Here is a 24,934-nt window from a genome sequence, read left to right on the forward strand (position 1 = left end):
TTTATAAAAATTAAATGTATTTCGGGAACAAAAACACCCATAGAAAAACTGAGGGAATCCAAATAAAGACTGTAGTTTAAGTTCCTAGCTTCACACTGATGTTAATTTCCTAGTTTTAACAAACAGTGGGGGAGCCGGGGAGGGCATTCAGGAGCTCTGAGCATCCTCGAAACTCTTGGGTAAACCTAAGACGACTTCGGAATGAACTTACAAAAACAATCTCCTAAGTATGAAATAGGAAAGGGGACTATGAGAAAGGATTTGTGGCTTCGGGAAATGTCTAAGACAAAAGTGAAGGCCTTCTGAAATCTTCAGGTTTTTCTAAACCCAACTGCCCTCAAGAACTAAAAAAGTTAAGCATGGAACTTGTAAAAATAGGAAAAATTGAGTTTTGTTTGTTTGTTTGTTTTTTGCTTTTTAGGGCCGCATCCACGGCATATGGAAGTTCCTAGGCTAGGGGTTGAATAGGAACTACAGCTGCCGGCCTACACCACAGCCACAGCAACACGGGATCCGAGCTGTGTCCTACACCACAGCTCATGGCAACGCCAGATCCCTGACCCACTGAGCAAGGTCAGGGATTGAACCCAAATCCTCATGGTCAGATTTGTTTCAGCTGTGCCACAACGGGAACTCGTGAAATATAAATTTTAATTCAATAATTAAAATTGAAAAATTCACAAAATAAAATGACTTACTCTATTACAAATTATTATTTTTTTGTCTTTTTGCCTTTTTCTAGGGCTGCTCCCATGGCATATGGAGGTTCCCAGGGTAGGGGTCTAATCGCAGCTGTAGCCACCGGCCTACACCAGAGCCACAGCAACTTGGGATCTGAGCCACATCTGCAACCTACACCACAGCTCATGGCAATGCCGAATCCTTAACCCACTGAGCAAGACCAGGGATTGGACCCGCAATCTCATGGTTCCTAGTTGGATTCATTAACCACTGAGCCACAACGGAAACTCCTACAAATTATTTTTGAAAAACTGATTTTCTGAAGCTTTAAATGCATAGAGTCTGCTTCAATAAATCATTTAATGAAGTGGTTTAAACTATGTTCAACATTTTTTGTTTTTAAAAAATTTTTCAGAGTTCCCTGGTAGCCTAGCAGGTGAAGGATCCAGCATTATCACTGCTGTGGCACAGGTTTGACTCCTGCCCAGGAACTTCTGCATGCCATAGACATGGCCAGTTAAAAAAAAAAAAATTCAAATGTTTCTAGGAAAATAAATGATAATTCATTATGAAATTCCATAAAACTTTGGCTAATTTTTAACATCAAAAACTAATAATAAATAATCAGGAAGAAATAACAGAGAATATTCACAAAATAAATCATGTTCTATTTAGTAACACCTAATGTCAGACAATAATAAAAAAATAAAGATAACAATCACACATGCCTTTTAATTTAGCAGGAAAGTTAGGAAGAAATTATGAAATTCAAAGAAACTGATTATTTTGCACACGCACGCACGCACACACACACACACACACCCATGATGGAGAAACCGTGATTACGCAGCAAGTGCCGTCCCTGGGCTGGATCTCGGGGAGGGCCAGGCCCTGGGGAAGGCCGGGTTGGGGCTCTTGTGGCCGCCATGGAGAAGCCCCTGGACTTACTCACCACAAAAAGAATACTCAGTTCGGTTTGCAGAGGGAGCCTGCACACTGAGCTCAGCCTCGCTCTCGGCTGCTTGTCAGAGGCTGTGTCTGAACGGCCTGTGGCGTCCCCGTGATAGAACACTGATGAAAAGGAGGCTACACACCATGTGAAGGCAAGCTGGAGGGAGCCCCTGGAGATCCCTCTGGCTAAGGAAACCAGACACGGAACCCTGGAGTTCAGGTAGTGAGACTGTGTTCAACCAAGGCCAGAGCGGAGCAGAGGGCTGTGGGGCTCAGAGGAGGGGCAGAAGGGCTGCAGGGGTCGGGGCGGGGGGAGGTCGGCTGTGACACCGCTGTCCAGCGCCTCTCCCTCCAGAGGGATTCGTGCTGCGCCCCCACCCCTGAGGCCCCAGAGCAGGAGGACTGACCCCACGTTACAGTCGGGGAATCTGAGTTCTAGACTGGTTGGCCCACTCGCCCGCAGCCACACAGGGTTCCTGGTCCTTCCCCGCCTCGCTGCAGCCTGGCTCGGGAGGAGCCAAGTAGGTGGGACAACGCGCCCAGCACAGGAAGAGGAGTGAGGTGTGCAGGGTGGGCGCAGCGTGTGGGGGCACGGAGGGCGGGACCCCTGGCATCTCTGGCACAGCCACCTGGGTGTCAACCTCTCTTCCCGCAGGTGGCCAGGCCCTCAGGACCAGCTGGGGGGTCCTGGGGGAGGGCTGCTCCCTGGCCGGCCGTCCCTGGCCTCGGCGGTCAGGCCAGGTTGCTGGGGGGAGAGGTGGGGGCAAAGGCAGCCATGCTTTGTGCCCGACCAGGGCCTGTAGGAGGAACGAGTGGATCGAGCCATGCAGAGGGACGCATCAAGAGGCGCTGGGCAGGCAGGGAGCTGGGGACGGTGCAGCCCTGGCACACGGTGCGTGGAGCCCAGCGGAGGTGAGGTGGGTCCGGCCGGAGGAAATGGCATGCTGGGCTCTCCGAAGGGTCTACATGGGATCCTAGGGCCCAGGTCACTGCATCGAAATGGAGCCGCCGCAGGGACGGCAGAGGAGCTGAGGAGGCTGGAGCTGGAGAGGAGGAGGGCGGAGGAGGCTCCGTGGGTCCCTCGTGATGCTGCTGCTGGCTGGCCGGTGGTCAGGCCAGAGCGCCCCTCCCGAGGTAGCCTCCTCCGGCGTGAACACACAATGAGGCCCGCAGAAGCTTCAGGCTCTGCAGAAACACAAGGACATGTACTGTCCCCCTGGGCCCTTCAGCCCACCGCCCTTGGCCCCGGGGGCAGGGAGTTCTGCACAAACCCTGCCCTCCCCTCTTCCAGCTTGCGGCGGCTTCTGCCCAAGAGGCAGCCCCAGCAAGCCAGCAAGGGGGGGGACAGACCTGAGCGAGAAGCTCCAGGCAGACAGTCCTGCCAAATCCCCAGGCACCTGCTGTCTTCTCAGGACCCACACACCCCAGGGAAGCCCCGCAGCCTTGGGAGCCATGCTCAGAGGCACCAGCAGGGGGCGCCATGGACCCACACACGGCAGCAGGTTCTTCCCTGCTTTTCCAGCTGCGCCCCTCACCCCAGCCCACAGAACTAAGGCTCGGGGGCTACAGGACTTCTCTCCCCCCAGGCCTGGGGCACAGGATGCCCACAGGGGACAGCCAGGCCCCGAGACCAAGGCGGAGACGGAGGCTCGGGCAGGTCTGAAAAGCACCAGGAGGCCCAGGCCTGGCCGGCTAAGCACTGCCCAGCCCAGCTGCACCAGGATGGTCCCATGCACGTGGGGGAGCGCCGCTCAGTGCCTCCTCCCTGAGGAGGCCCAGCCACCACCCTCCCTACAGCCGCAGCCTGGTCACCCTCAGCTCACGCCTGTCACTGAGTGTCGGGGTCCTGGAAGCCCCAGGCCTCCACAGCAGCGATGAGGAAGTTCTCCGAGCAAAGTGGCTGGTTGTTGAAGGTGTCGCAGTGGCCCGTGCGGCCCCGATTCAGGTCCCCATCGATGTACAGCGCCTGGCCGCCCCCTCCACCTGTGGGATGCTTGGTCAGCCGCTGCCTGCCCAGCAGGGACCCGGAGGGCTCTCCTGCTCCCCAGCACCTCCACCTGGACAGGCAAGTCCTGGAGCTGCCGGGGCCCAGCCCTGCCAGAGGCTTCTCCACAATGACAGGGCGGATGGTCCCCTCTCCAGGGTGCCCAGCCCTCAGCGAAACCAGCTCGAGAGCCTGCACCCCCGCGCCCGCCCGCGTCCTGGTGTCTACCTCCCGGGTCTGCTCCCCAGCAAGGCCGCCCCCTTCCTCTGCCTCCCAGGGCCCTACCCAGGTCTGGGTCAGCAAGGGCCGCCCCTGCCCCTCCTGCTGGGCTAAGCGGCCAAGGGCAGGGAGGTGCCCACCTATGATGAGGCAGTCATTGCCCCCGGCCATGAACAAGGACTCGGTCTTGGAGGGCAGGTTGAAGTGCCGAGCAGCCAGGAAGGGCGAGAGTCGGTCAGAGGCATCTGGGGATGCGGAGTGGCAAAGCGAGGGCAGGCTGGTGGTGTTCTCCGAGGACACGGGTCTGGTCAGCTCTGGGTGTTTGATGACCACCCACTCGTAGCGCTGGACCTCGGGCTGCAGCTGAGGACAAAGGAGCGGCCTGAGGAGCTGGTACGCGGTGCCCACAGGGCCCCTTCCGCCCACCTTCCTCCCCAGGCCCTCGTCAGCGCCCTCCGTGTGCTGGGCCCCGGCGGGGCTGGGAGATGGCGCCCGCGGTCTAATGATCACAAACCAGGAGACAGGGAAGCTGGCCTGGAGGGTAGCCTCCGCGCCGACAGTCAACGGGGTCACCTGAGCGGAGGTGGCCCCAGAGAAGACCCACTCACCCTGAACACGAAGCATTCTCCGGTCCCGAAGAAGCCCAGCTTGCCTCCGAACTTGTTCCTCTCAGCCCAGTCTGTGGACAGGTAAGCCCCGCACACCTGGGAGGAAAGGCCCGGGTGAGGCTGCACCCCACTGGCAGCAGGGGCACCCGGGGCCTGGCTGCTGGGGGTCACGGCCTGGGGGCCGGGGCCGGGGCGCCACGTGGGAAGGTGGGCCGGGCGGGCCGTGAGAGGGAGCAGGCGCGGCCTCGGCGCCATCAGCTTCCTTGGGCTACTTTCATGTCCTCCCTTGGCCTCAACCCCAGCGATGCCCTGCAGATGGCCGCTTGCAGGAGGCACCCCTGCCCGAGAAATGTTTCCCAACCCTCCAGCAGCCGGCAAAGTGATTGATTTCAACATGTGAGAGTCACTCCTTTGAGCGGCCACAGGGTTCTCAGCCTGTCTGACAATCAGGGTCACTGGCTCTGATGCGCGTGCCCAGGCTCCTCCTAGACACCTGCGCGCAGAGCCTCCCACAGGATGAGGAGACGAGAACCTCCACAGGAGCGGGTTTGGGAGCCACTGAACAAGGAGCTTCTACCGCACGCAGAGACCCTGGGATGGGGCACGCGAGCTCTGATGTTTCTAGACATTTTAAGGTACTTTCCAGGCGACAGCAATACAGAGAACAAGGCCCCAGGAACTATCTGTCGTGGGGAGGCAGGTAAAGGCAGACGACTCACCTGGCGCTGACTGCTGCAGGAGGAGGCAGAGCCGCGCTCTCTAGGCGTTTCTGCAAAGCTCCTCTAAACTGCCAGGCTGTTCCAGGCTGGGGGCCTGGCCCCAAGGGAAACAGGGAGGCCCAGGGGCCCCGGGGGGACGTGTGGGAAGGCTGGATTCACCTCTCTGTGGAGGGCCGGCCCTGCTCTGCACCCCAAGCCCAGGAAGCCTGGGTAGGGGCTACAGGGGAGCACGCAGCCACCCTGGGGCACAGACTCCCCAGAGCTTATCAGGCCAGGACCCCAGGCTCCCTCGGGTCCCTCCTCACCTCCTTTTGTGTGGTCTTGATGAGCAGGACCGTGGGCTCGTGTCCTTCACAATGGAGAAAGAACCTGAGGGCAGAGACCACACGTGCCAGGCCTGACAGTGGCCATTGCCCCTGGCCACCTCCCACCAGCCTCTGTGGAGCCACACCCTGTGTCTGAGATGCCCAGTCGGTCTCGGGGTGGACAGACCCGAGAACTGCTTTTCCTCCTCTCCTGGGGGCCAGGCACATGGGCTGAGGATGGCAACACCTTGGCCAGGGCACTTTCCTGGGCCGAGGTGGGGCCCTGGCCAGGAGGCCTGCAGGCCAAGCAAGCAGTCAGAGGCCCCAGGGACTCTGGGCTGCTATGACAGAGAAGAAGCTGCACGGCAGACAGTTGCGTGCCAGGCACTTGGGGAAGCAAGAACCAGAGGAACAGGTGCCTGCTCTAGGAAAGCTCGAATGTCCTTGGGAGCTGGGCAGTACTGGGAGGCATGAGAGGAGGCCCGAGGCTGCCGCTATGATGGTGCCAGGTGCCCAGGGCTTGGTCGGTGTTCCTGGTAGCTCTGTTTGGCCATCAGGGGGCCTCCCGCACTGCTCAGAGTTGGGGGCCAGCTAAGTGCAGCTCCGGCTACGCCATGATGCTGGAGGAGCCACAGATGGTGCCTGCCATGTGGCCTAGGCTGGCTGCTGGTCTCACCTCCACAGGGTCACCCTGGACCCAAGTCAGGGCTTTTTTTTTTGTCTTTTAGGGCCACTTCCTGAGGCATATGGAGGTTCCCAGGGGATCTAATCGGAGCTGTAGCCACCAGCCTATGCCAGAGCCAGAGCAACGTGGGATCCCAGCCGCGTCTACAACCTACACCACAGCTCACGGCAATGCTGGATCCTTAACCCACTGAGCAAGGCCAGGGATTGAACCCGCAACCTCATGGTTCCTAGTCAGATTCGTTAACCACTGCGCCACGACGGGAACTCCTTTTTTGGGCTGCACCTGCAGCACATGGAGGTTCCTAGGCCAGGGGTCGAATTGGAGCTACAGCTGCTGGCCTATACCACAGCCACGTGGGATCTGAGCCATATCTGTGACTTACACCTCAGCTTGACGACCTACAACGCTGGATCCTAAACCCACTGAGCAAGGCCAGGAATTGAACCCACAACCTCATGGTTACTAGTCAGATTCATTTCTGCTGCACCACAACGGGAACTTCCACGTCAGGGCTTCGGGGGCCACCTGCCACCTGAGGCTCTGGCAGAGTGACCTTAGAGGACAGTGTGTCCTGAGGGAGCCCTTCCAGAATATGCTGGATGCTGGCCAGGGGCTGGCATAGCCCACAGGGCCAACCTGGACCCGCCTTGTGGACTGACCACGTTGGGGAGAGGAAGTGGTGGGCCAAGGCCTGCTACCTCCGCTGCCCCCACAGCGCCAAGCTCCGCGGGGGATACCCTGCCTCCTGCATCACCACAACACCCACGTGGCGGCCTGGAGCTGTGATATGTACTGCACTGACCTCTGAAGTTTGGGTGACCTGGGAGTGAGAGATGCCCAGAAAAACGGCTACCAATTCCAGGGCCCCCCAGGAACGGGCACGGCCTTGCCCAGGTGCCCAGGTTCAAAGGTCCACTTCAGAAGCTACGCGGCTCCACAGCCCACTCCACCCTTCTGCACCGCAGACCCTTGGAGTCCCTGTGCCTTGGGGCCTTGGGGGTGCAGGCCCGCGTCCCCCGCCTCCCGGCGTTACCTGGTCAGGCTGTACCCATGCTGCAGGGAAGAGAAGAGCAGGAGGGGCTGGCAGAGGGCGAAGCGCTCCGGGACCCACGACCAGATGTCCCTCATCTCCCTCACACCGACAACCTCCGAGTGGAAGTTCTCTGCGTGGACGGCCAGGTGCACGAACTGCCTGGGGAGAGTGGCCACAGGGTCAGACCCCTGGCCCGCCCCGCCCCGCCCCGCAGGGGTGCGGAGCCTCTGCGGGGCCCCACCGGGAGGAGACTTCTCACCTAGGCAGCCAGGTCAGAGCCTGGTGCCAGGGGCCTCCCCAAGAAACGGGTGGCGCTGTCCCCTGGAGCCCAAGGCCGCCCCCCCCGCCCCCGCTACAGAGAAGGGACAGCGCCCAGCACTTTTCCTCTAAGAAACAGGGACAGAGAATGAGTCAGCTCTGGCAAGACAATGCTGCAGGGCCAGCCAAGGCAGACGGACAGACAGACAGAGCCTGAGCATCAGCCAGGCTCTGAGGCAGCACTGCTGAAGCCAGCCCCCAGAGCCAGTGCACGCAGCCAGGCGGGAAGACAGAGAGAAGCCAGGCGTGGAGACATGGTTTCCAGACCTACCTTCTAGAAAGTGAAACACTGAAAAACAGGAGGAAGCAACGGACACGGAGAAGAGGAAGAAAAATAAAACAGACAAGGAGAGGTTAGTGGCAGGTAATGATGCCCAGGACGTGCCTGCCTCTGTCCTGGGAGAAAGGCCTCCACACCTACTGCACGGTCACGGCGTCTGCCGCTGAGAAGGTCACAGGACAGCTGGGCCCGTCCCATGCCTGCTCCCCAGGAGGCTGTGCTCAGGGCAGGGCCTATGTCCAGCAGCCACGAGAATGTCCAGCAAGGTAGCCCGGGGCTACAGTGCTGGAGCAGGAGCCGCTGAGGCAACCCGAGGCAGCCAGCCCGGTTCCCTGCTGGACCTCCCGGTGCCACAGGCAGCACCCAGCTTCCCAAGGACAGGACCCTGTGCCGTCCGGGCCCCTTCTCTCTCCCGAGGATTTCTGGCCCGGCCTGGTCCCGCCTACCTCTTCTGCTTGACGGTGATGCCCCTCTGCTTCAGAGCCTTCTCGTTGGCCATCTGCAGGAGCTGGATCTCCTTCCGAGAGAAGAGGCGGATGGCGAAGGCTTTCTCCAGCAGCTTCTCGGGCGACACGGTCTTGGCGATGTCCTTGACGAAGGCGCGGATGTCTTGCTTCACGTTGTCCGACTCCAGGGGCTGCCCGGCTCTCACCTTGTGGAAGAATTTGAGGATGGCCAGCGCGACGCGGTACAGCACCTTGTAACCCTCCACCAGGAAGACGTCGAAGACGCGGGAGAAGTAGCTGAGGGGCAGCTCTCCGAACAGCCAGCGCTGCCAGTCCGCGTAGACCTGCAGGACGTCCTCCGACACGGCCACCATCAGCTTGTGGGCCGCCTGGCAGTACTTGTTCACCAGGTCTCCAAACGTCATGCAGGACGACTCGAAGGCCAGGAAGCTCTGGTCAATCAGCTTCCTGCTGGGGTCGTTGCAGGCCAGGATGCGGCAGGCCTTCTCGAAGCACTCGGCCTCGTCCATGCTGTAGTGGAGCAGCAGGGCCACGACCGCGGGCAGTGCGGGACAGAAGGAGACGTCGGGGAACTGGTTGGCGATGCACAGCAGGATCTTACGCACGGCGCCCTCGCCCTGCGGGTTCAGGCAGTAGCTGGGCACCTGCGTGTTGTCCACGAACTCGGGCAGGGGCAGGCTGCTGCCGCTGTGCTGGCCCACGATCTTGCCGACAATGTCACTGTACACACTGGCGTCCGGTGTGACCGTGCGGCAGGGGATGTCCCGGATCAGGCGCTGGTACACCTTTCCCCGCAGGGCGTAGCTGTGGGCCCAGTAGCCCTGGCGCGCCAGCTGCTTCAGCTCCTGCACGTCGGTGCAGCTCAGCTCCTTGGGCCCCAGGTCCTGGATGGCGGCGTCCATCCTGTCTCTGTCCACAAAGCAGTTGTAGCCCGGGGCGTCCATGGTGCAGGTGAGCCCGGGCTGCCGGGCGGGGGCAGAGGGCAGCAGCTAAATCCGCCAGCCCCCTCTCCGAGGCGTTCCTGCTAGCCTGTTTGCCATCCCGTGCCCTATGGGGTTAAAAACCATGCTTCATACACATGTACGCAGGTTTACTCTTTGTTTTGTTTCATTTTGGGTTTTTTTTTTTTTTTTTGGCCGCGCCCTGTGGCATGTGGAAAGTTCCCAGGCCAGGGATTGAAACCAAGCTGGAGCTGCAACTTAAGGCCACAGCTGCAGTAATGCCGGATCGTTAACCCAATGTCCCCGGCCAGGGAGCAAACCCACGCCTCCGCAGAGACGAGCCGGATCATTAACCCACTGCACCACAGCAGGAACTCTGAAGGTTTACACTTTTGAAAAACATGTTTCACTTTTAATCTTTCTTTCTTTCTTTTTTTTTTTTTTTTTTTTTTTTTTTGTCTCTTTAGGGCCGCACCCACAGCACAAGGAGGTTACCAGGCTAGGGGTCGAATCGGAACTGCTGCTGCCGGCCTAAACACAGCCACAGCAACACCAGATCCAGGCCGAATCTGCGACCTACACCACAGCTCATGGCAACGCCGGATCCTTAACCCACTGAGAGAGGCCAGGGATCAAACCCCCAACCTCATAGTTCCTAGTCGGATTAGTTTCTGCTGCGCCACGATGGGAACTCCAGTTTTAATCCTTCTATAAAGTATCAGAAGGGCTTCCATTCGAGATAAGTGGACATTCTGAGAATTCACTGTGAGCTCTGGAGCATAACTTCCTTTCATGGGGCTTAAGAAGACACTGGAAGAGGTCGCAGAGACTCCAGGTAAGGAGAGGCTAGAGATGAGTTCCTGTAAAGGCTGCAAGAGGCTGACCCTGATGAGAACAAATCTGCCCAGGGGTGGGTGGCCCAGCAGGCGCCCACTCCTCACCCTGCAGCCTGAGGGCCTCCTGAGGAGCTGCTAGTCACGAAGGCTCCCTTAAGACGCCAGACCCCGCGGCATTTCAGTTCTCAAAGGATCCAGGCCTTTAATCAGCCATGTGTCGTGAGGAGGACGCACACCTGCTCTGTCCCACCATCCCTGGCCGGAATTTGGAGGCCAGCTCTTAACGTTCTAAAAATACCAGCTAACTTCCAAGCAGCTATTCCAGGGGGGTTCTCTGGTGGGAGGAGACGTGAGGCCTGAGAAATAAACGGAAGGTGTCACAGCTTCAAAACTGGACATTAAAAAAAAAAAAAAAAAAAAAAAAAAAAAGGAGTTCCCTAACGAACCTGACTGGTGTCCATGAGGACGTGGGTTCGATCTCTGGCCTCACTCCGTGGGTTAAGGATTCAGCGTTGGCAGGCTGCGGTGTGGGTCACAGACACCACTCAGATCTGGCGGTGCTGTGGCTGGGGTACAGGTCGGCAGCTGCAGCTCCGATTCTACCCCTAGCCTGGGAACCTCCATATGCCGTGGGTGTGGCCCTAAAAAGACAAAAAAAAAAACCCAAACAATTAGACTTTTCTGGAACCAAGTGAACCAGAAGCACGGGTGGATTTGATGCCTTCTCTCCATCATGGGCAACCACTGAGATTCCCAGAGACATAGAAACAACGGATAAACTGTGCTCTTTGGGACTCTGGCCACACGTGGACAGGGAGGCAGAGGCCCAGGGCGCAGAATACCGCACTTCCACAGCTGCTTGTGCCAAGGCTCCTATCTTCAGCACTAAGCACAACAGGCCGCCCGAGCACCTCGGACTAACCTTCTGGTCTGGGACAGCACCACCGTTCCAAAGTTTCACAAGGGTTTGTTTCAGTGAATTCTGGGAGATGATCGGATCATTCCGTTGCCCCCGCCTCGAGAACATTCATCTGAAAATATTAAAGGAAATAACACCTCAGAAACACCGAGGGAAAAGCACTGCAATGTGAAACCTGCGTGTGAGAAGCTATCTCGAGAAAGCGCCTTGACATGGGTTTTTCTTTTCTTTCTTTATTGTGTGAAACACACAGGGAGTTCCCGTTGTGGTACAGTGAAATGAACTGGACTAGCATCCATGAGAATGTGGGTTCAGGAGTTCCCACTGTGGCTCAGTGGTTAACGAATCCGACTAGGAACCACGAGGTTGCGGGTTTGATCCCTGGCCTTGATCAGTGGGTTAAGGATCCGGCATTGCCGTGAGCTGTGGTGTAGGTCACAGATCCTGCGTTGCTGTGGCTCTGGTGTAGGCTGGTGGCTACAGCTCCGATTAGACCCCTAGCCTGGGAACCTCCATATGCCATGGGAAGCGGCCCTAGGAAAGGCAAAAAGACCAAAAAAAAAAAAAAAAAAGAAGAATGTGGGTTCAATTCCTGGCCTTGCTCAGTGGGTCAAGGATCTGGTGTTGCTGTGAGTTGTGGTGTAGGTTGCAAACGTGGCTCGGATCCCGCGTTGCTGTGGCTCTGGCATAGGCTGGCAGCTACAGCTCCGGTTAGATCCCTAGCCTGGGAACCTCCATGTGCCTCAGGTGTGGCACTAAAAAATAAAAATAATAATAATAATAATAGGAGTTCCCTGGTGGCCTAGTGGTTACAGGATCTGGTGGTGTCACTGCTGAGGCTCAGGTCACTGTTGTGGTCCCAGCTCAACACCTGGCCTGTGATTTCCACATGCGAGGGGTGAGGTTCCTCCCACAAATATCACTTTAACCACTTAGGTGTCCGTTGAGTGGCGTCAGGCCTTTTCACAATGCTGTGCCACTATCACCACCATCTGTCTCCCCAAGTGGAAACCCTGCATGCACGAAACCTCGACTCTCCATCCCCTCTTCTATGATTTTGGCCATTCTAGGTACCTCATGTTAGGGACTCATACGATGTTTTCTTCCTCAGAAGAAAAGAACCCAAATGGCAGTTGCTTAGTCTGGTCCGCCCACCAGGCGGTGAAGGCCAGGCCAGCAGGCCCGCTCGCATCCCCACGGCCATGCCCAGGCCACGCTCTGCAATCCTCCACGTGCAAATGACCTATGGAGTCTACCTCCTTCATTCTTTTTTCTTTTTTTTTTTTTTTCGTCTTTTTTTGCCTTTTCTAGGGCCACACCTGCGGCATACGGAGGTTCCCAGGCTAGGGGTCTAATCGGAGCTGTAGCCACTGGCCTACACCACAGCCACAGCAACATGGGATCCGGGCCACGTCTGCGACCTATACCACTGCTCGCGGCAACACCAGATCCTTAACCCACTGAGCAAGGCCAGGGATCAAACCCGCAACCTCGTGGTTCCTAGTCGGATTCGTTAACCACCGAGCCACGACGGGAACTCCTACATCCTTCATTCTAGGCTCTGAACCCACCAGCCTCTGGAGGGATCCCAGGCCTATTCTGCTGTGTGAACACAACCAGCTCCTTCCTGGGGCCATAAACATGTTTACAAACAGAACAAGAGCTGGGGAGGACAGTGCCCACCCTCATTCAACTGGCCTCAGATTCCGGTTGAGTATTTCTTTGCTGCTGCAAGTGGCCTGAGGACATGCTGGATATGGAGGGATCCTGAGGCAAAGACAAGTGCAGGAGACCCCAAAGGAGTCCCCTGGACCCTGCAGGCCTCCTCCCCAAGTGTCCACCCGAAAAGAGAGCATGGCAGGTCTGAGGCGCCACCGCCAAGGCTTGTGATGACCTCCTGAGGCATCTGTAAAACCGCGTGCCAAGGTAGGTTTTCGTTGGTCTGGTTTTTTACATGAGTGCATGGTCTTGAAAAAAGTCAAATAACTAATTATAGAGTAAAAAGGTCAAGTCCTGTTTAAGTTACCCTCCCAAGCCTACTCTCTCCTCTATCCGAGATCATCACCACTCACAATTTTGGGCGTATTCATCAAACCTTTTTTCTTGCATTTATGTATACACGTATCCCAACCCAGTCAGACAGGCTGGACTGGCAACTGGGACGGGGCAGTCAGGACATGGGAGACAGATCAGAAGCACAGCTGCCTGGCCAGGGCCCTCAGGGCCGGAGGGAAGCTCTAGAGTTGAAGAGCTACCCTCCCCAGTTATTCCACCTGCAGCACGTGGCCATCACACAACACCTCCTGCTCCCACTGGGCAAACAGGCTCCATGGTTCCACACAGGCCCCCATCTCCTGACCAAGGTGCCAGGCCCGGGAAGGAGGCCATGCTTCCTGGTCCATGCCTGGCAGAGGGAAGCAGGAGCTAACACAGGAAACGATCCAGTTTAAAGTCAGATGGGCCAGGCTTCAAAGTCTAGCTCTGCCACCTGTCAGGCTGAAGCTCCCCAAAGCCAGGCCTCCTCCACGCATAGCAGGCGCCTGGCTCTAAAGGGAGCGGATCCATACAGCCACGTCACAGGCATTCATCTCCATGGAACACCTCGGCTTTGAGCTCCTACTCTGGGCTCACTGGCTGGGGTGGTGCGACTCCCCACAGACAAGTACATCCCGCTCCTTCTTACTACCCCCGCCCCAACCCCTGTGGCAGCGCAGGGCAGACAGCCAGCAGGTGCCCTGGAAAACCACTTTCCCTTGGGCTCAGGAGGGGGAAGGAAGGAATGAATTCTAACCACAAACACAGCACTTGCCTTAAGGCCACACACACACACACTCTCTCTCCACCTCTAGTTTTGCAAGTTCACTGCAGAAGAATGGAGGTGGGGGCAGGGCAGGCTCTGAGGTGGCACCTCTCCACCAGCCCTGCGGGAAGAGGCTGGCCCCAGATGCCCACAGCTCCCTTAATTTGGAATTAAAAAGGAACTTTGTGTTTTTCTATCAGCTCTGGGCCTAAACTGCAATTCCGGGAAAAACAGGAAAAATGCCACTCAACATCCTGTTAGACTCACAAGGACTGCAGAGAGCAGTCGTTCCAGACAGCGGGGACCACACAGCCCTCAGGAGGGTGGCGGTACTTCAGCTAGGGTTGCCAGGGCAGGTCTCTCCCAGTGTGACCTGAAGCGACGGGAGGGAAGCAGCCCGAGGAGCTGGGGCAAGGTCCCTCTGGACAGCGAGAAGAGCAAGTACAAAGGCCCTCAGGCAGGGCCGGGCCTGGAGCGCAGAGACGACAGAGGAGACATCGGAGATATCCGGGGTGAAGGAGGGTGGGGCTGTCCTTCTAAGCGCAGTGGGAAGCTGGGAGGGGACGCCATCCAAGGGACGTGTTGAAAAGCCGATAGCTCGCTGGAGGATTACCTGTTTATAGAAGGCACTCAGGCCGGGCTGCCACTCCAGGGCGCTCAGGTGTCCCCGGCCTGGCGCTGGCTCAGGCTCGTCTGGGGAGAGATGGGTCCGGCCTGCAGCGGGGCTGCTGCCAAGGCCCCTGCTCTCCGCTTCCCTGCCTCGGAAGCCCCTTCCCGTGACCTTCGAGTCCCCTTCCCTTACAAGTAAGACATCTGTTTTTGCGAGTTCGGGCTCTCAAAGGCAAGGATTTCTTAAAAAGCAAAGTAAAATGGCCAGGGAAAACGCGTGGCCTCTATTCAGGGTTGTGGGGGCCCCTCAGGGGCTCTAGGAAACTGGGATAGAGAGAGGTACCTGGGGGGTCCCCAGCACAGGCGCATCCAACCCTGACCTGTCAGCCTCCAGAGGGACCCCACAGTGTCCTCAACCTCCTCCCACCTCAGGTCCCCCAGGATGGCGAGCCTCGCCCACACTCTTTCCTCTGCCAGTTGAGACCTGGCTAAGAGTCAAATCGGAGCTACAGCTGCCAGCCACACCCATGCGGGGTTTGAACTGTGTCTGTGACCTACACTATAGCTCACGGCAACGCGGGATCCTTCACCCACTGAGTGAGGCCATAGATCGAACCTGCATCCTCACGGATGCTAGTTCGATTTGTTTCCACTGAGCCACAATCAGAACTCCAAGGGACCTGGCTTCTCCATGCTACGCTGCTATCCTAACACCACTGGGTCTGACCCGGTCTCTCGGGATCTCTCCCTTTCTCATCTCTGAAGGGGGCTGAAGGGGAACAAAATTTTCCCTAACAACTGGATTTGAAAACCAACTCACTTTCGTGTGACAGACGGTCCCCCGAAATTTTCTTTTTGTCCTTTTAGGGCCGCACCTACAGCATATGTAAGTTCTCAGGCTAGGGGTTGAATCGGAGCAACAGCTGCTGGTCTACACCACAGCCAGAGGAACACCAGATCAGAGCCTCAGCTGCGATCTACACCTCGGCTCATGGCAACACTGTATCCTTAACCCACTGAGCGAGGCCAGGGATCGAACCTGTATCCTCACACAAAGTATGCTGGGTTCTTAACCTGCTGAGCCACAATGGAACTCCAGACAGACCCCCACATCGAGTCTGGGCAATTCCACCTTTTTTATTTTTTTTTAGCTGCATCCACCACATGTGGAAGTTCCCAGGCCAGAGACTGAACCCACACCATGGCAGCGACCTGAGCCACTGCAGTGACAATGCCAGATCCTTAACACATTGCACCAGAAGGAACTCCCCAGGCAGTTCCACCTTAACCCCCTGTCAACACTGGGTGCTATGTCTCCTTTCCAGGCTGCCTCTCCTGAAGGGCCCAGCACCCCATCAAAGCTCCCCTTGATCCAAACTTTTATTCATTTGACAAACTTCTGCTAAGTTGCCTTTTCTGGGCAGGACACTGGGGATATAAGAGTAAGGGTGGTTCTCGAAGAGACCAAATGATTACAGCTCACACAGTGAGACCATGAGAGGCCAGGCAGGGTACTGGCAATCCCCCAGGGCAGGGTGCTAATGCCACACGAGAGCCACAGAAGGGGCAACGGTAGGTACCTGGAGTGCATAAAGATGGGTAGGAGGACGATCGCACAACGGAGGGCACGGCAACTGGGAGGCCTTGGGCAGATGATGGGGGCGGCCAGAGGTGGGTTGAGAGATGGCCTTGGGTGCCAGCTGCGCTAGGAGAATGGACATCACTGCCACAGAAGAGGGAGCAGGATAAGAGCCTAAGCAGAAGGTGACATATCAGGGGAGTTCCTGTTGTGGCACAGCGGAAAACATTCTGAGTAGGACCAGGCAGGGAAGATGTCCAGTGCATGGCCAGGGAGGGCGTGGCTCTGCCTGCAGGGTACCTGGGCACAGGGGCAGGGCAGGTAGGACGGCCTGGAAGGCGGACAGGGCTGTGAGTCAGGTGTGGCAGGCAGAGCTCTGGGGAGAGATGGGGAAGGAGGTGGGGGCTTGGGAGGGGCCCCGAGGCCATTACCCAGGACAGCCAGCAGGGGCGGGGTGGGCGGGGCCTGGGCGTTACAGCCGGGAGCAGGACGCATTCCAAGAGAAGTGATGACCGCGCTCCCAAGTCCAAGTCAAGTCCGACCCACTCCTGGCGGGGGAGAGGCCCGGCAACGCCCACCCTCACCCCCAAGAATCTGCTGGAGGCCTCGGAGACACACCTCAAGGCCCTTCTGGAACCCTGGGTCAAGGACGCTCCTCTCCCCACCTCGGGCCTCGGCGCTAGGAGGATTCCCAGGTCTGCGCGTGGCGGTGGTGACAGGCACTGACTGGGTGACCACAGGCACTGACCCCCACGCTCCCTTACCTCACTGCCTTGCTTCCGCAAGCCCCAACTCTCTTCTTGCGCAGGAACTTGTCTGTGGCACCCCCCCCACCCCGCCCCCTCCATCCTGTCCCCAAACGCGCCCTTCCTTCAGGCCAACAGCAGCGGACTCACCCGGGACCCAATGCCCGGGACCCAATGCATCTCCGAGTTCTCAGCCTCCGCCTCTCAGCTGCCCTCACTGCAGGGCATTCGAGGGTCAAGCAAGCAGACCTGGCTCAAAGCTTCCACCTCCAGAAGCCTTTGGGCTTTATCTCCACCCCAGCAGCCCAGAGACTGCTCCACCCAGAGGGGGCGCATCACAACCCCCACTCTCTCCTACCCGGCCTGGAGCTCGGCACACTCCACCGTCAGCCCTCGAAGGCCTTTCTCTCCGGTGTGCCTTCCCGCCAAGCCTGGGCTCCCAGCCCTCCTGGGCTCCTGTCTCTGCTCCCTCGGCAAAACCCCCACCAGAAGCCGGCCTGACGGCAGACTTTCCCACACCCACAGCCAACTGTAGAGGTGAGAGGATCTCGCCCTGGAGTTCCCACCGTGGCACAGTGGTAACAAACCCGACTAGCATCCATGAGGATTTGGGGTCAATCGCTGGCTTCGTTCAGTGGGATAAGGATCCACCGTTGCCATGAGCTGTGGTGTAGGTCAAAGACCTGGCTCAGATCCCAGGTTGCTGCGGCTGTGGTGTAGGCTGGCAACTAACTGCAGCTCAGATTCAACCCCTAACCTGGAAACTTCCACATGCAGCAGGTGAGGCCCTAAAAAGGGAAAAAAAAAAAAAGAGAGAATCTGAGAGCCCCCGGGGCCAGCTCGCTCCCGTCATCGTCGCCTGCACCAGCTTACAGTGTGACCCCGCCTGTTCTCCGGAGAATCAGGCAGGAGCAAGAGCATCCTCTCCCTTCGGACCCTGGCCCTTGACCTGCATCCCCCACTCTTGGTCCTGGATCTCACCTCCTGGGGACCCCAACACTCCTGCATCTCTAATGCTCCCTCCTTGCTAGACAGGCCTCCAACCTCCAACTCCAGCTCCTGACACACCCCTCCTGCTAAGCCTCTCCTTTCTTTCCTTTGGTTAAGCTTCTGGTGACAGCAGGCTGCCTCCGGCACTGCCTGGCAGCCAGACCTAACTGACACCTCAGAGGAGCCCTTATCGCCCTGAAGCACATACGGCCGCTCCCAGCTCCCCCCGCCTCCGGAAAGCCCTCCCCCCTGCTGTCTCCTCACCTCTGTGGCTGCCGCTGCTCCTGTCCCTCCAATGCCACTTCCGCCCAAGTCTATCCTCTTCTCAGCCTAGAATGCTCTTGTGAACTCAGTCCCACACCTCCAAGCCCTTTCCTGAAGCCTCGGGACCTTCACATGCTGCACGTGACTGTGAGGCAGGTCTGCCCGCCTCCACCTGAAAGCCCTTCCCGTCCACCGCCCCTTCAGGACCCAGCCCTGCCTGCCCTCCAGAGGCGGCTTCTGGAGCCTTGACAACGGGAAGGGGGAAAGGCAGGACACACCTCTCGGGCCTACCTGCTTCAAGCCTGGCCCCAATGCCCCCTCCTCCACTAGCCCACACAGGCCTCCGGCGCCCACTTTGTCCAAACCTGCTTCAACCTGGCCAGCCATTGTGATGACCTACTTAGGAGTCCAGCTCTTCCACTATACTGACTTTTGTCTTTTCAGGGCTGCACCTGCAGCATATGGAGGGTCCCAGCCTTGGGGTCAAATCAGAGCTGTAGCCACCAGTCTACACCACAGCCACAGCCACACGGGATCCAAGCCTTGTCTGCGACCCACACCACAGCTCATGGCAACACCGGATCCTTAACCCACTGAGCAAGGCCAGGGATTGAACCTGCGTCCTCATGGATACTAGTCAGATTCATTTCCTCTGAGCCACAACAGGAACTCTGTCTACTATACTGACTTTGGAGCCCTGGGTCTCACACCACACTCGGTGAACCCAGGAAGGAGGAAAGGAGAGATTCAGGAGATTCAGGAAAATTCCAAACCACTTGGGCCCAAGAGTAAAATCGAGTTCTAAGTAAGAACGAGAGGAGCATCGCTGACGGGTTTATCCTAGTCCTGTGACTTTCCCAGCAGGCATCTTCCCATGGTGAGAAGGTTGTGCTCTGCCTCAGCCTTGGAGCAGAGCACAGGGATTTTTCAAGGGCTACTGGTGACTGGCATCCCACGGTGACTGCCAGGCTGCCAGGTACCCGGGAACTTGATAATGGGCCCTTTGCTGACAGCATACAATGGAGGGCATGTGGCAGGTCTAAAGGGCGTAACCATTAAGGAGGTTAGTCAGAGCACCGGGGCCACTTGGCTGGCCCATCTGCTGCCACTGGTCGGAGGTTCAAATGCAGGTCTTAGCAGTGGCACCTGAGCCTATGGATGAGACCTAGGCAGAGTCCTAACCTGATTAGCCACTCAAAAGGCTCCCTGCATCCTGCTGTTGGGCAGAACACCTCTCCCCCAACCGGGTCTGATCTGCCCACAGGCAGGGGTTGGGGCTGGAATGTGGCTCTGCTCACTCAGGATCTTTATCCTCTGAGCTCAGAAAGTTCTCCCAACAGTATGTCTGGGAAACCTCCCGCAAGGGCACAGGAGGAACCAGCCTGCTGAGAGGCATGAGCAACAGAGGAGGAGAACCCAGCTGTCAGGAGCTAGAATTTTGACCAGTCTGAATTCCAAGCAAGGTGCCTGTGACAGGTATGTGTCAGAAGGCTGGGCCCACAGTAGGCTCTCAGCAAGTATTTCTAGACCTGACAACAGAGCTGGGCCGGGAGGGAATCTTGCACGTTTAATCATTTTAATAGGCATTCGAGACATTTCCTAAATGCCGGTGTATGGAGCGCTGAGCACGCAGATGCAAGCCCCAGCTCCACTCTCTGCAAGCTTCTGGGCGTGGGGACCACGCCAACCAGGTGCGGGTGCTGGGAGAAAAGCACAGGGTGTCTGGCCCCCAGCTCACGAGGAAAGAGGGGTCAGGAAGGCTTCCCCAGCCAGACCCTGGAGGATGAGGAAGGAGGCCTTTGCTCAGGAAGCAGCAGAAAGTGTGGGCACAGGACAGGGCCCTGGGAGCAGAGCCATTTGGGGCCGGGGTGCAGTTCAGCTCCTTGAAGGAGCAGACTGTTGAGTGTCACTCACGGCTCAGATTCAAAGACAGTTCTTCAGTCACCTTCAAGGGCTCTAAAAAGCCAAAGGGCCCAAGACAGAGGCCTAGAAGGCAGGAAGAGAAATAAGAGGGAGATGGAGCTAATGTATGCACCTGGATGCTTCCAAGACCCCCAGGTTTATGGAATCAGCTTTGCCAAAAAAGGAATTACAGAGGACAGACTCCTTCAAGGAAAAGCCAAAGGGACAAAGCCAGGGAAGGTGGGGGAGGGGCACAGCTAACAAGCTACACTTGGAACCTGCACAGTGGAAGGGCCTTTATGGGTGACATAATCACTCATGGCTGAACAACAGCCCACACTGTGTGCAGGTATCCAATTAAGACTGTGTAACAATTACACGGATACACAGTTTCAGATCATGGGAAACAGATCCAGCCTGGTAGAGCAGCTTCTCATCACTGGTAAAAGGAGAGCAGGGTGGACGGAGAAACCAAGCTGACTGCTGCTCATACAAGACCCCTGCTGGCAGATTCTTGGGTGACAGCCAGGGGCGACCAATGAGGGCCCACGGGCAGGGGAATGACACTGCCCAAGACAGAAGGAGATCTTGTCTCACGTGCCCCTAAGTGAGCAAGTTCCATAAGAGACCAAGACAACTGCTGACAGCACTTATCCAGAGATGGGGACGGCCTTGTGGGGTCAGGCGCCGCCGGTGGGCGCACAGGCCTCCTGCACACCAGCCTTTCCTCACCCTCTCTGGGGCGGCCCCCAGTGTGGGAGGAAGACTGAGAAGGGGGCAGCACTACACACTGGCCGCTCTACCTTTAAGTCCGTCCCAAGTGCCACCTGCCACGGATGCTGCCGTACCACATGGAGACTGGGGGCCTGGAAGGACTGCGAGAGGACCCCCGAGAATTCTGCAATTTTGGATCTATCTCAGTCTGAGAGGGCCCTTTTTTCAGAGGTCTAATTGTGAGAAGACCAACCATGGGCTGGAGGAGAATGAAGTCTTTGAGATGCATGACAATCTGGAAGTTTCCCAAAAGGCAAATAAACATGTGACAGGAAGGCATCTGGAATCAATCATGTGACTTTGAACCTTTAGTATCTTACATTTTGCTGTTTAATCAACAAACTAGGGCTCTGTGACAGAAATAAAAAGCCCACGATCTTGTTCCCATGCCCCCAAATGGCCAGGTATTAGGAGTCAGATTTTTGTTCTCTTATCTGCTCTGTTTTACAGACCTGAAATATTAGGTAGCTCCAGGCTTCAGTCTTTTTCTCACTCCACACTCTCTTGGGAAGGCCCGCCCATGCCCTGGCTTCAGTGTCACACAGGAAGATGCCCCCAGCCCAGTTTGCTCTCCTTGGCTCCAGACCACAAAGTCTTACTGATGCTCAGCTCAACATCTCCACACTGAAAGTCATCGCCCACTGCCGGGCCTGCTCCCTTTCAGCACACACTGTGTGTGATGTGGCCCCACCAGCTGCTGTGCCCCAGCCTTGTTCCCTGAGTCCTCCTTTAACCCTGGCCCTTCCCATCCCGTAGCCACCCGGCTCGTGGTCTTGCTTTCTCTCTTCCCCCATCACCCATCCTTGGTGCTGAGCCTTTGGCTCGCTGGATGTATTACTTGCTACCCGTCCCTGACTCAGTGCAGCCCATCCTGGCCACCACTGCTTGGTCACCCAGGAGCACTATCTGACCAGTCACTCACAAACCCAAGAGCCCTTAGTGGCTCCCCACTGCTCTCAGGGTAAAATTCAAACTCGGGACTGGTACTCAAGGCCTCTCCTGATCTGCTGCCAGCCTGGCTCCTTAACTTCACCTCTCTCCTCTCCTCAGCTCAACGACCCGAGGTGCCCACTGCCCTTCTCCCAGCAGCTGGGGTGGTAGCTGGGCCCTGCACACACTGGCCATTTCCTCACGTGGTCTTGCCACTTCCATTCCTCTTTTTTTTTTTTTTTTTTGCTTCTTAGGGCTTCACCTGTAGCACATGCAAGTTCCCAGGCTAGGGGTCAAATCAGAGCTGCAGCTGCCGGTCTACACCATAGCCACAGCAACGCCGGATCCTTAACACACTGAGTCAGGCCAGCAATCAAACCACATCCTCATGGATACTAGTAAGGTTCTTAACCCACTGAGCCACAAATGGAATTCCCCATTTGTTCTTAAAATGTAAGTGAAGCCCTTCTCAGGAGCCCCTAGTAAAGGCCGGTTGGACTGACTTCCTCTGTATCCACAGTAAGAAGTTCTGTCCACCTCTATGGAAGTGCCTACTACAGTGCCACCGTTCACTGGCCCGTCTTCTCAGTGCACCCTAAGGTCTGCAAGGGCATAGGCTCACGCAACCTCGTAGCCCCATAACACAGAGCACCAGTCCTCGCCATGTTGAGTATGCGTTGGATAAACTTGTGTTCAAAGAATAACGAAAATCATCCAATAATGAATTCGAGTTGATCCTTAATGAAAAGCCCAAAGTGCTTCCTTGATATTATCTCCGTTTGCAAAGTGTCACTTGAAACAGCCACTGAAACTGCTGCTTCCAGTTGAAAAGGGTTTCTTTCTTCCCTGTACAGAGTTGTCATAACAGAGAAGGTATGCTCAAACAGGTAAAACAGTCAACAGGGGAAATGTTAAATGCTCTTTTTATAACCTGCTTCTTTGTCCTTATGTACTTAAAACCAAAGCCATCTAAAAGCAAACATTTAACCGTGTCTTCAGAGGTTGGCTTGGACTGTAATGAGAAATAGGCCGTGTGCCCAAGGTCACTTGGCCTGCTGGACACTGCTGGTAGGTGCGGCCAGCGACAGTTAGCAGGGCCCACCTGCAGGTGAACGTGCAAATCCAGGGGGTTGGATTTTGTTATTGTTATGAAAAGCCTGACTAAATTACTAGGTGACTCCTGCATGCCCTGAAGGTCACCCTTCACCCACATGAAACCACTGCACTAGCTTCAGCACCTTGGTTCATTTCAACAATCATCCAGGGAGAACCTCGGGCCTATTCCATGCCAGGCAAGGAGGGCACGGAGATGAGACTAACAAAACTCCAGCCCTGTTCACAGGGAGAGACAAGCTTCTAAACAGAGCATTTGCTACTGGATAAGCACCTCCCATACAGGCTTTAACTGTGGGATGAGAAGATTACACAAAGACCAATCTTCAAAACAAAAGGAAGTGCACATGGGGGTCATACCACTGGCTACAAAAGAAATGCTAACTGCAAAACCATTGTGAGATTTCTTCATCTTTTTTTTTTTTTTTTTTAACCTGAGTTTGTTCTCCCAGTCTGTATTCCCTAAAAAGGAAAGAACTGGCACACCTGCCTTCAAGGCAATTAAGTAATTGCTTACAAGTGGCTACTATGTGCTGGGGCTGGAATGCGAAGGCTGAGGGAAACCCTCTGCCTCAAGTAGGAAAAACAGCTATATCTACTAAATTACAGGATTTTTGCCCCATGCCATTGCGTAGAAGTGTTCCTGATGGCACTGATGCAAATATATACATATATAAATAAGGAAAAGCACTTCAAAGTGCTTCCACTGGTAGACAGGCTCTTGACAAGGAATAAGCAGCTGGGGAAAGACCTCAACACCAGCATCATAAACACAGCCACATCCACTAGCAGGCCTGTGCATTCCAGGCACACGCTAACCCAACAACCTGTGCCTCTTAGACAACCTCTGGCCTTTACTGTCAGCTCAGCAAGTGTTCAACCAGGAGGCCCACCATCCATCTTTTCCCTTACTGAGTGAAGTCACAAGGCCACCAGCACCCTTGCCGCGACGGGACCTTGACCAGGTGCAGCCTGTCCCTGACCTCCAGCGGTGCTTACTCAAGGCTCAGAGAGCTCAGCGCCCAGGGCCCTGTGGAAATGCTTCTGTTCCCTGGCACTGTGTCCGTTCCAAAGGGGGCACGCACCACACCAGGCTCACACGGCTGGATAGATACCTAGGCAGGCGGGCCGGCTGTCATCCTGGAGCCAGCGGAGGGCCGGGGCGGGCGCTGCTGCAGGTCTTCGAAGGCAGAATGTTATCAGAGAATCTGTTGCAAGTGTTGAGTCCAGAAGCGGATTTCCTTCCCCGCAGAGACGGAAAGCGCCCCAAGGAAGGAGTGACACAGAGACAGCTCTTTCCGACCGCCGCCACGCCCGGAGCCGGTCGGCGCGCGGACACAGCCTGGTGGGGGGCGCTGGCTCTGCCCCCGGGGGGATGTCCGGCGGGGCGGGGTCGAGATCAGCCCCGGCCCCACGTCCCGCCCAGGCCGGCGCTCGGTCCGCGGGGAGCTGGCAACGCCAGGCAGACGGCTTCGGGCCCCGGATGCGCGGGCCCCAGACCCCGGACCCGCGCGCCGGCCGCCCCGCCGCGCGCCGGGTCTCGGACAGAGGCCCCGCAGCCAGGCCCCCACGTCCCCTCCCTCAGCACACCGGGGCCGCGATGACAGCCCCCCACCCGGCCCCGCCGCCCCCGCGGTCTCCGCGCCGGGCCGTCTCGCTTCCGCCCGCCCGGCCGCGCGCCCACCTCCGCCCACCCGCGCCGGCCGCGCACCCACCTCCGCCCGCCGCGCCGCTTTCTCCTCAGCTTGCCGAGAGATCGAGCGCCCGCCTTTCTGCGCACGCGCGCACGCGGCCCCGCCCCAGCCGAGACGCGCCGCCAGCTGCCCACCCGGGGCGCCCGCTGGTCTCCGCTGCATCGGGCTCTGGGCATGCGCGCTGACGCCCCGCGGCAAGGCGGCAGGAGCATGCGCCAGCTGTGCGTGGGTCCCAGTGCGAGGAATGCGAGTACGCGCGCTGCCCCCCGCCCGCGGGCGCGAGAGAGTGGACGGGGGCGGGGGGGCTGACCCGCTTAGCAGCCGGCGAGGCGGGAGGCATCTGGGGAGTCTGCAGGGCTGCCCGCGGGAGCCGCTGTCGCTCCGGATCACGCGTAGACTTAGGGACGCGCGTCCGCTTGGGCACGTCGTCCGATCCGGAGCGGGCGAAAGGTGCAGGGGGTCCTCGGGGAGGGACGTGAGAGGCTGAGAGAGACAGCCAGATGGAGACAAGGGACAGGGACACAACAGGCCAAAAAAGAGGTAGAGTCGCAGCAGGGACAGGGACACGGACTCCCAGCAGGCAG

The 24,934-nt window shown here is 57.4% G+C and overlaps 1 protein-coding gene across 46 annotated transcripts; it reads right to left on the reverse strand.

The window, feature by feature from the left end:
• TBC1D24 (TBC1 domain family member 24) lies at positions 1–24,429 on the reverse strand. Of its 46 annotated transcripts, none has more exons than XM_021086757.2 (12): positions 24,372–24,429; positions 23,772–23,864; positions 15,939–16,081; positions 10,953–11,061; positions 8,233–9,301; positions 7,778–7,795; positions 7,189–7,347; positions 5,468–5,531; positions 4,444–4,539; positions 3,976–4,198; positions 3,456–3,615; positions 1–2,817 (listed from the first exon to the last, which is right to left on the reverse strand). In XM_021086757.2, exons 5-11 carry the CDS (start codon positions 9,195–9,197, stop codon positions 3,461–3,463), a joined length of 1,680 nt encoding a protein of 559 aa, XP_020942416.1. In that variant the 5' UTR covers positions 9,198–9,301; positions 10,953–11,061; positions 15,939–16,081; positions 23,772–23,864; positions 24,372–24,429; the 3' UTR covers positions 1–2,817; positions 3,456–3,460. The 46 variants fall into 46 exon arrangements, with proteins under 46 accessions (XP_020942416.1, XP_084874133.1, XP_084874134.1 ...); XM_085018007.1 differs by having other exon boundaries at positions 15,939–16,111; XM_085018008.1 differs by lacking the exon at positions 23,772–23,864.
• Between the last annotated feature and the right edge of the window lie 505 nt (positions 24,430–24,934).

The sequence above is a fragment of the Sus scrofa genome, chromosome 3 (genome assembly GCF_054392235.1).
Source record: "Sus scrofa isolate SSC_HxYL_T2T_F1_AM1 chromosome 3, Sscrofa_HxYL_maternal_Yorkshire_Landrace_v2.0, whole genome shotgun sequence".
Lineage (NCBI taxonomy): Eukaryota > Metazoa > Chordata > Mammalia > Artiodactyla > Suidae > Sus > Sus scrofa.